General features: G+C 36.6%; 1 protein-coding gene across 1 annotated transcript; it reads right to left on the bottom strand.

The window, feature by feature from the left end:
• Positions 1–304: 304 nt before the first annotated feature.
• On the bottom strand, positions 305–7,962 carry LOC141333835 (uncharacterized). Its single transcript, XM_073838983.1, has 2 exons — positions 7,233–7,962; positions 305–2,136 (listed from the first exon to the last, which is right to left on the bottom strand). Exons 1-2 carry the CDS (start codon positions 7,759–7,761, stop codon positions 746–748), a joined length of 1,920 nt encoding a protein of 639 aa, XP_073695084.1. The 5' UTR covers positions 7,762–7,962; the 3' UTR covers positions 305–745.
• Between the last annotated feature and the right edge of the window lie 3,345 nt (positions 7,963–11,307).

Below are 11,307 nucleotides of genomic sequence, written 5' to 3'. Positions count from 1 at the left end.
TGTAAAAACAATTTGTATATATAAAAATCTGACCAGCCTACATTAATGGTCTGGTCTGGCCCCGCTGGCATTTGCCAGAATCCTATAGGCCTAGGTATATATATATATATATATAATCAATGTGCAAAATTGCAACTCTGTTGGTTGTTGTATATACTTTTATAATGTTGCTGTACAGTCTGTAGTCTCTAGTCTCATATATTGTCTGTGGTACATGTTCTTTTTCTAACACTTGTCAGGAGCAATGCTCCTAATTTCACTGTATGCAGAAAAATACAAAGACAATAAAGGCTTTTAATTCAATTCTATTTAAAAGCTTTATTTAATATTTAAAACAAAGTATAAAATATCATGGCTTTCAACTATTAAAATTTCAAGTACTAAAATTATAAGATTATTTTTTTTCTTATGCAAATACAATCAGTTGACCACAAATGTTGTTAATAAAATATAAAAAGTAAAGATAATGTATTAATAAAAAAAGTAACATTTAATAATGACTCAAAGCAAAATGATCATTACCAAACTGAAAGTAAAAGTGAAAACTAATGAGACTGATCTCTGTTCTACTAATTTACAAGTAGGAATGGGTATACATATACCAGAGCAGTATGTATAAATCTGCCAGAGATATACACAAAAACACTTACAAGGTTTCTCTCCTGTGTGGACCATCTCATGTGTTTTCACTCAGATATGCTGATTGACTAAATCTCTTGTTGCAGTGTGAACATTTATAAGGTTTTTATCCAGTGTGGATCCTCTCATGTTTTTTCAAATGTACTGACTGATTAAATGTCTTGTTGCAGTGTGAACATTTATAAGGTTTCTCTCCAGTGTGGATCCTCTCATGTGTTTTCAGATGTACTGACTGACTAAATCTCTTGTCGCAGTGTGAACACTTATAAGGTTTCTCTCCAGTGTGGATCATCTCATGCTTTTTCAAATGTACTGACTGACTAAATCTCTGGTTGCAGTGTGAACACTCATAAGGTTTCTCTCCAGTGTGGATCCTCTCATGTATTTTCAGATATGATGACTGCTTAAATTCCTTGTTGCAGTGTAAACACTTATAAGGTTTCTCTCCAGTGTGGATCCTCTCATGTGTTTTCCGACATGCTGACTGACTAAATCTCTTGTTGCAGTGTGAGCATTTATAAGGTTTCTCTCCAGTGTGGTTCATCTCATGCATTTTCAAATGTACTGACTGACTAAATCTCTTGTTGCAGTGTGAACACTCATAAGGTTTCTCTCCAGTGTGGATCATCTCGTGTATTTTCAGACATGACAACTGCTTAAATTTCTTGTTGCAGTGTGAACACTTATAAGGTTTCTCTCCAGTGTGCATTATCTCATGTGTTTTCAAATGTACTGACTGACTAAATCTCTTGTCGCAGTGTGAACACTTATAAGGTTTCTCTCCAGTGTGGATCCTCTCGTGTATTTTCAGATTTTGTAATTGATTGAATCTCTTGTCACAATGTGAACAATCATAATGTTTCTCTCCAGTGTGGATCCTCTCATGTATTTTCAGGTCTCCTGGCTTACTGAATATCTTGTTACACTGTGAACACACATAAGAGTTCTCTCCAGTGTGAATCCTCTTATGCTGTTTTAAATAAGTTGCTGAAGTAGAAAGCTTTTCACACTTAGAACACACGCATTCTCTCACACCAGTATTAATATTCTCATATACTTGCAAACTTTGTAGATGCCAAAAACTCTTACCACACAAATGGCATGAATGTGGTTTCACCTTTGAATGAACTTTCAAGTGTTTTGTCAGACTTGAAACCCATAGATACACTTTACCACATTGATCACATGTGTGCTGCTTCTCTCTAGTGTGGATGTTCATGTGCTCCTTAAGGTTTGATGCGTGTGTAAAACTCTTCCCACAATGATCACAAGTGAATCGTTTCTCTCCAGTATGAATTCTCATGTGATGCTCAAGAGCTATTCTTCTTGTGAAACTCTTTCCACACTGAGTGCAGGTGGAACATTTCTCTTCTCCTCTTTTCTTTAAATCCTTCTGTTTGGCTTGAGAGCAACTCAAAGGTATTTCTCCAGTTTTTAAATTATTTTTCTCCTCAACTTGACTTGATTCTTCATTCTCCTCTTTTTCTTCAATCAACTCTGAAATAAAAGTAAAAAAAAAAAAGGTTAATTACTCAGCTTTTAACTTGCTGTGGAGATGCAGTGTTCCATTGCAAAAGCAAACGCAAACGTACTTTGTTTGGCCTTTCAAATGAAGACACAACTAGAAAATATTTTGTTCTATTTACTGTTCCGGAACAGTACAACGCAAATATTTGAGTGGGTGATGCGCATTTCACAGAGGACTGTTTCCTGAACCTGGGACCCTTGTACACAAAGGGTTGAGGATTGCTGCAAAAGTTATGACATTAAAGAGCCTTCTGTTAGCCAGAGAGGTTACCTTACTATTAGAGCCCGACCGATATATCGGCGGGCCGATATTATCAGCCGATATTAGGCATTTTCCAAACTATTCGGTATCGGCATTTATAATGGCCGATAAATGAATATTTAAAAAAAAAAAAAAAAGAACGGACGAAACACCCTTTAACCATGTCATGAGTGTTGGCGTTGTATAGTTTGTCCACCAGAGGGCACTCTACACAGTCCCTGTTGGCAACACTCGTGTATAACGCGCCACACATCCTGCAGCCTGCTGATCCAGCCAGAGTCGGGCAGAGAGAGACAGTTATCTCTTACCTCTTATCGATTCCTGGGTGCGTTTTTTCATCTAGTGATCTGCCAGGACCTTCCGCGGTAATGTAAACATCAGTCTAGTACAAGATGGATCGCGTGAAGTGCTCAAAAGTGTGGCTACGCTTTGTAAAAACCGAAGACAAAGCTACCGCTGCACGCAAACTTCATCTTAGAGATCTGCAAGGGACGTATATGTTTTAGTCCCGTGTCTGCCCGCTCCAAGAGGAATATATGTTATTTCGTCCCGCAAAAGCCCACATAAAAGTAACTTATACCCCTGCGGGAAGACAGGTATCTACTTCATCTCTTGGCTGCATGAAACAAACCCTCCCTTTAATGTTAAGGCAAAGATGATCAGAGTAATAGTAACGAACTCGCGCGTGCCTAATGTTCATTCTTGTAAATCGGACTCGTACATTAGGCACGCATAAGTCCTCTGTTGATTCACAAACTATTCATGATTTCGGGGCTCTGGTCCATAGTATTTTTTCGTGAAATTTCAAAATATTTGCATAGTTTTCAAAATGAATGTCCTGTGAGTGTTTTATAATGAATTCTTACCCATAGAGGTGGATCTTGTAAGGGTCAGTGGTGTTTATGCACATATGAGCACCAGCATCAACAGATTTAGTATCAAACGTAGCTTGTACATAAAAGTTAGCTTTTCTTTTACACGTGTGGGAAATCAAACGACGCAAAGTGTGCGTTGTAGACTGTCGTTCAGCCGGAGCATTAACGAGTCACATAATGGATTTAGATCGCTAAATAGTAGGTTTTAGAAGGCAGGCAGCAACTGATGATTGAAAATGGTTTGATGTAGCTTGGTGGAAAGAATTTAAAAAGTGCAGGTAAATGGATAAGCAAGCTGACATTGTAATTATAAGGTAGCTTATTTTTATATATTTTATTTATCAGAACTTTAATATATTTTGATGTTCCCCTGTTCCATTGTGACTATAATATTTTAGTGAATACTCATTAATAACTACAAATAACTATTCTTGTACTAAAACCTGCCTTTGCTGGATTGGAGCTATTGAGGATTGACTGATTCAGTACAATATCTCATATACTGTTAGCAATTTATATTTTGCTGTTGTTATTAATCAGAACTTACCAGAATTTGTCTCCAGTCCTATTCAAAGTTAATTTATGAAGCTTACCAAGTCTTTTAAAACTGGTAACTTTGATTTGGTTGTTGTTGTTGTGTTGTTCAAAGGACTTTACATTACAGTTTATTTATCAGAACTTTAATATATTTTGATGTTCCTCTGTTCTGTTGTGACAATAAAAGAAATCTGAAATCTGTTAATGTTTTGTTGCGCTTTTAAAAATAAATAAATAAATAAATAAAATATCTGCAAATATATCGGAATATCGGATTTTAAAACAACAAATATTTGTATCGGTATCGGCCTTCAAAATCCTTTATCGGTCGGGCTCTACTTACTATCAGGCAATCCTAGTAACAATGATAGAGGGTTTAAATCTAGATCCTAAACTCAAAATCTTTTTTCATTTCACGAAGTATGTTACACCAGTAATCCTGTATCAAACGACATGACCATAAACAGTGAGTCAGGGTACCAATTTCGGTCTTACATTTAAGACAAAACGGGGAAAGGGAATTGTGTAAAAGTATGTCTGCGATTAGGAAATATATGTATTCTGTGCAATTTCTTCAGTTGAATTGTTCTTGCACGGTTACAGACTGATTTTTTTTTTTTTGCACACTCCCAGACTTCCTCCCAAACATCCTTGTCAATCAGAATTGATAGTTCCTTTTCCCACTTCTTCCTAGTATTCTGAGAGTCCATGCCATTCATAGAGCATAAAGTGTTACAGAAGAGGCTAATCGATGTTCTCCCAGTTGTTTGAAAAAGGAATCTTTCAACTGGAGATGTTTCAAAGTTGTCTTTTAAAGTTGTGCTCTTTTGGATGAAATGCCTAATTTGTAGAAATCTGAAAAGTTAAATTTTTGATAACTCATATTTATCCATTATTTGTTGAAATGACATTAAATTATTATCAATAAACAAATCGTGTAGCTTAACTATGCCCTTTTTTTACACCAGAGCTAAAAGCCAGTATCTATCATTCCTGGTTGGAAATCTGGATTATGTCAAATTGGAGAAAAAAACTGTTAAATTTAGACCTTCCCTCCAAGCGTCTAACTAACCGCAATGCTGTAAGTGTATTAAGAGTAACAGGATTAACATAACTTTCTTTAATTATTTTAAAACTTTTAAAAAACAATAGGTCTGATAATGAATATTTGCATTAACTTGTTTCAATATCTATTCCTTCTTATTCCTAAACTTGCCATCTACAGCCTCAAATGAACTGCATAATAAACAAAAAAGAAATAAAAAGATGACAAGGCTATCCCCTTTTCTTAAATCCTAACCCACTCGAGCCATCAAGGCATGCTTGCAAATAAAAAAATAAATTAAATAAACCTTATTACATGGGGCTGTTAAACAACATGTAATAAGTAACGTTTTCATATTTTAAGAATTCAGTCCTGACTATTTAAATGCAACATTTGACAGCAAAGCACTGAACTTGAGTTGGGAAGCATGCAAAATTTACTTTTATTAACATCAGTAATGTGAAAAATCAAATTTTCATATAGAAAATGTATATAATCTACTTTTACTAAATGTACCATTAATTGACCAACAACTTAAGTGATTATAATTGATTGTTTTGAAACCTTTCTTACTACATACACACAAAAAAAGTTGCTTGATGATTTGATGTTTTAAAATAGTTATTTTATCATTAAAAAATATAAAGCAAGTCAAAATTAAAGGAGTAATTCACTTTCAGAACAAAAATTTACAGATAATGTACTCACCCCCTTGTCATCCAAGATGTTCATGTCTTTCTTCAGTCGTAAGGAAGTTATGTTTTTTTGAGGAAAACATTTCAGAATTTCTCTCCATATAATGGACTTTTATGGTGCCCCCGAGTTTGAACTTCCAAAATGCAGTTTAAATGCAGCTTCAAAGGGCTCCAAACGTTCCCAGCCGAGGAAGAAGAGTCTCATCTAGCAGAACGATTGGTCATTTATATACTTTTTAACCTCAAATGCTCATCTTGTCTAGCTCTAGTGTCTGTGTAGAGATTAAAAAGTATATAAATTGTAAATGTTTTTAGAAAATAACCGATTGTTTCGCTAGATAAGACCATTCTTCCTCAGCTGGGATCATTTAGAGCACTTTGAAGCTGCATTTAAACTGCATTTTGGAAGTTCAAACTCGGGGGCACCATAGAAGTCCACTATATGGGGAGAAATCCTGAAATGTTTTCCTCAAAAAACATAATTTCTTTACGACTGAAGAAAGAAAGGCATGAACATCTTGGATGACAATGGGGTGAGTACATTATCTGTACATTTTTGTCCTGAAAGTGAACTACTCCTTTAATGACTAATGAGTCAATAAGTACTCCTCTGCTGTCATCTACTGGTTATAGTGGATATTATATATGTATATATATATAGTGTGTGTGTGTGTGTGTGTGTGTGTGTGTGTGTGTGTGTGTGTGTGTGTGTGTGTGTGTGTGTGTGTGTGTGTGTGTGTGTCATCATATAATTCATCATAATTTTGATAGATATTGTGTTTGGTTCCATTACAAATAACATTTAAACTGGATTATTTTTATAGCTTTAAAGTGCTGGAAATAGTTGTAAGGAATACTTAAAAGTCATTGAAAAGTGCTGGAATTTCTCTCCCAAAATGACGTAATAGCATTGGACTATTTCTGCTGCACCACCATGGCTATAGTTAACACTACTGTTTCTGCATCTGGATCTTGTTTGATCTGTTCATAAAAGAATTCAGTAGCACTTTCTATGAAGCCTGTTTTTATAATACATTATAAGGGTATTCTTAAGGCATTATAATGAATGAATAATGCATTATGAAAAACCTTATAGTATGTTGTATCATCTCATGAGGATTCATAAGAACAGTTTTAATGTAGTGTAAATTGTAATTATTTGTGGTTATAGTTTTTAAGAGTATGATTACCTAGTTATAGTTATACCGTATTATAAGTCTCATATCTTGCCATGTTACGCATGTAAATGTAATATGATATAGTCCATTATAAATTAAGTAGATTTATTAATATGCCGCCCATTGTGTCTTATAATCATAATCTTAAAAGTTATAACCTCAAATACTCAAGTATTATAACGTATTATAATTGTCATGATTATTCATGAGATGATAACATATGTTTTTGTTTTTTTTTTGTATTATGCATTCATTATAATGCCTTAGAAATACCATTAAAATGTATTATAAATATGGGCTCCATAGAAAGTGTTACTGCCCCATCTATAGGCTACTTTTCAACAGACTCTGCTTTTAATTTCTATTACAATTAACAAAATCTAAAACTGCTTGAAACCGTCAGTATTATTAAAGCTTTGAAAGACTAATGTACCACAAACAGTCAATAAAAATGAATGGAGATTAAACACCAACCTCCACGTTCCTCCTGTTTCATTCTTAAAGGTTCGGGTTCCTCTTGTTTTATTCTTAAAGGTTCGGGTTCCTCCTGTTTTATTTTTAAAGGTTCGGGTTCCTCCTGTTTTATTTTCAAAGGTTCTGGTTGCTCCTGTTTTATTTTCAAAGGTTCTGGTTCCTCCTGTTTTATTTTTAAAGGTTCGGGTTGCTCCTGTTTTATTTTTAAAGGTTCGGGTTCCTCCTGTTTTATTCTTAAAGGTTCGGGTTCCTCCTGTTTTATTCTTAAAGGTTCGGGTTCCTCCTGTTTTATTTTTAAAGGTTCGGGTTCCTCCTGTTTTATTTTCAAAGGTTCTGGTTGCTCCTGTTTTATTTTCAAAGGTTCTGGTTGCTCCTGTTTTATTTTTAAAGGTTCGGGTTCCTCTTGTTTTATTTTCAAAGGTTCTGGTTGCTCCTGTTTTATTCTCAAAGGTTCTGGTTCCTCCTGTTTTATTCTCCAGGTTTCTGGTTCACTCGTGTTCTCCTCACTCTCCACTTTAACAAACACCATCTTCACAGCAGCAGATCTCAGTTCAGCTGATACTTCTCCAGATATTCCTGCTTTCTTCAAAACTCACTCAAAAAGTCACACCAATGAGGAGAAAATTACATTTTATAATATTTCTATTATTTAGTGACCTGATTCAAAAACTGTATTTTTCTATTTGCAGAAACTAAATTTTTAACAGTTTGTACTAAACCATAATCACGACAAAACAACCAAACAACAGAGAGCGCAGTGAATCTAATTTTCTTCTTCTTAGGTTTAATGGTGTTAAACACCAAAACTATGTGTCTTGGTGCCACCCGCTGGACTGGAGTGTAAAGCGCCGAAAGGAGGGAAAATAATACGGGGGAAATTAGAGGAGAACAACAAACGAATTATTAGTCAAATAAAATAAAAATAAAAATCACAGCATGTAAATGGAAATGAAAAACAATGAAAATAAGATGTAGCCTAAAATAATAATAATCCTAAGCAAGTTTAACATAAAAAATTGGGTTGTGTCCGTCTAAATATTCGGGACTTAAGACATAACCTGCATGTTATGCAATAAAATAAAATTACATTACCTCCTGTCCAAAGATCGCAATAAGCTTTGTGTTTTTTTTTTGTTTGTTTTTTTTTTTGATAAAAAACAAAGTCTCATCTTTAAAACCATGTATATGATTTATTTATGAAATTGAAATGTTAAATGCTGTTTTGACGCTCTTTGGTGTGGCGTATCCAGGGCCAGATTAACACTTTGTTGTACCCTGGGCAACAATATTCAAGGGCCCCATCATCACGACCCCAGGATCACCATAATATGGTCATATATAGAATATATTATTGTAATATACAGTAAATATACTCAATACTTCAAATCCTAACTGTCATCATATTTTGATTTACAAATATTTAAATGCTCATAGAACTACAAATGCACTATCAAAGACATTCACTCACATATGATGCTATGAAAACAAAACACATCAGCATCTGTACAGTATAATCTGGTAAAATTGACCCACTACATTGAGAGGGAGGGAAGTATCCTCCATTTTCACAAAAAATTAATAGTGTCCTCAATGAAAATGTATTTGGTAATAATACACAATGGACAGTTCCATACAAAAAGAGGTTACTGCATTTTACATTTCACATGAATACTAAAAACTCTTTGGTCAAATCTTTGGTCAATTTGATGTCGAAGAACATGCTTTAACACAAGGATTCACAACAGCCTTTTTCCTTGATATAATAAGCAACCACTTTCAAACCATTTGCCAGTAGCCAACGTTACTTTTTTTCCCGGTACTTTAGCCTACTTTGTGTAAAAACGAAAACATTTATTTCAGTGAAAAATAAGTCCAAAACTCTCTATTTTAACATTTTGAACAATCTTTTGCTTTTTTTTTTTTTTTTTTTTAGAAATTCTTATGTGTTTTAATTTTTCTGATAATCAAATGAAAGCCTAAACATTTATTTATTTTTAATCAAATGAAAAATAAACCCTTTTAATTTTTGGCAAACAGAGGTTTACTGTTAAAATCAATACATGGAAGAAAAATTATATTCAGTTTAAATTATATTCAGTTTAAACGTTTAAATAATAATTGTAGTATTTTTTTCTACAATTAAGTGGCTAATCTTGTTGTAATATTTATTTTTTATCATATATATTGTTTTATGTAAATTATTTAAATAGGAATATATAAACACCTACATTATACTGTACAAAAGGAATACAAGAGTAATGTTGTTGTTACATGTTAAACCGTACTTTTATTTTGACAGGTGTGTACAGTATGATATGATGCTAGTTTTCTTAAATGAAACGGTAAAAGTGACACTCACAGCAGTTTTGGAGATTGAGTTTATCTGTTCATGTGAGATGCAAATGCAAAAAATTAGCAGGAGCGTCACGTGTACTTCAGTATGCGTATATTACAAAATCGCGTCTCCGCCATTCAAACACACAGAGGCAAACGGAACATGCAGGATTAATATTGAAACGGTCTTTTTGCATTTCAGTTTTCACAGACACTAGTCCATATCGCGATTTGAATTAAGTGACAGACCAACTTTTGATTTATTAATCCAAAAATCGTCGAATTCCGTGGCATTCCGCGCTATAGTAAATTCGGTTCTCTTACGAGAGGTCTCTCCTACTGCGTAGCTTACGCTAGGGGAAAATCCTTTCCGCGAGAGATATTGAAGCCAAAAAATTATCCTTAATTTTGTATTAATGTAAAACGCGTTGCCGCGGTGAGCAGACATAGGCGAGGCGTATTGCGTGCCTATTGGCTGCTCCGCAGCAACTGCAGCACCTATCGAGCGAGGCTTGGCGCGATGCCAGCTCCAATGAGTGCATTTCGCGCCTGATACGTCATTTCCCGCCGAAAGTGGCGTGATCCCAGCCTATAAATATCGCTCGCAGGTAGCTACCCTCTGATTTTTTCATCCTTCAAGCGAAGCTCACGCATCGCTGGAGCTGGAGAAGAAGCCGCCGTCGACTGCAAGCATCTCAGCGGGACGAGCCATTGGAGCTGCTGGCCACGCCGCCTTCCGTGCCTTCCTGCTGCGCTTTCCGGCGCCTATATCCTTTATAATCCTTTATAATCTACAGTGTGTGTCGCCGCTGCGATACACACTGTTTCTCTAAGAGAGCAAAGTGTCTTTTTAAAGATGCTTTCATACGGCTCGTGCAGATGCCAATGGCGACTCTGGGGACTTGCCTTGCCTTCTTCACTGAGACTGCTCCCCCGCCCGCGCGGTGTCGCGCCGTAAAAAGCGCTGTGCCCAGCGGGCCCCGGACCCTTCCTCCAGCCAACAAAGCTCGCCGGTTCGCCCGCCTGCTTCATCGACCTCGTCAGCCTCTGTTCCGGACGTAAAGCGGCCGCTGTATGCCACCGCTTCCATCGACGCCGCTGACGAGGGGGGCCATGAAGGAGGAAGAGGATTTCCATTTCCCGCCAGAGCGGGAACGCGCATTCTGCTCAGACGCAGCGCTGCGTAGCATGGCCTCTCACCGTTGCTGAGAGGCACCCGTGGTTAACGGTTTCTGATGTTTTTCTCGTCCGGCCGCCGCCCCGCCAGACGCGGCCCGCGGCCCAGGATTGAGTTGAAACCTGAGCCTCCAAAATCGTCCTAGCAACTAGGAAAACGACGGTGTACGAGTCCCGCTGTTGCCGTTCCCCCACCAAAGTTATTCGCTCGTCCAGTCCCAGGAAATGTGACTGTTCCAGTGTTTTCTGCAGCCAACAAACCGGCTCCGTCGCCCGTTTGCCTGCACACAAAAGTCGTTCCCACGGCTACACAGATAAACTCCCAATAAAGTGTATTATCTGGTGTCCCGGCCACGGCCGATGGTGTTTCACGTGTTGTAAGAATATGCCCACTAACCAGTGCTCATCTCTACACACAAGCACAGCGCACATAAAATCGACTAATAAAAATCGTGCCCACAGACACCACATTATGCACTGTTGGTTTCTGTAAAAACGAAACCAACAGTGCATTAACTCTATGCTTTGGGGTGTTACATGTGCCCGCTTCACAGTGCTCACAGAC

This window comes from Garra rufa, chromosome 4 (assembly GCF_049309525.1).
Source record: "Garra rufa chromosome 4, GarRuf1.0, whole genome shotgun sequence".
NCBI classification, from domain to species: Eukaryota; Metazoa; Chordata; class Actinopteri; order Cypriniformes; family Cyprinidae; genus Garra; species Garra rufa.
This window is presented reverse-complemented; position numbering and strand designations above follow the sequence as displayed.

Excerpts from the sequence above, each read along its gene's own strand:
- LOC141333835 (XM_073838983.1), bottom strand. The coding sequence starts at position 7,761 with ATGGTGTTTGTTAAAGTGGAGAGTGAGGAGAACACGAGTGAACCAGAA. Across the intron at positions 2,137-7,232 it reads GAAACAGGAGGAACGTGGAG|AGTTGATTGAAGAAAAAGAG; the intron begins GTTGGTGTTTAA and ends CTTTTATTTCAG.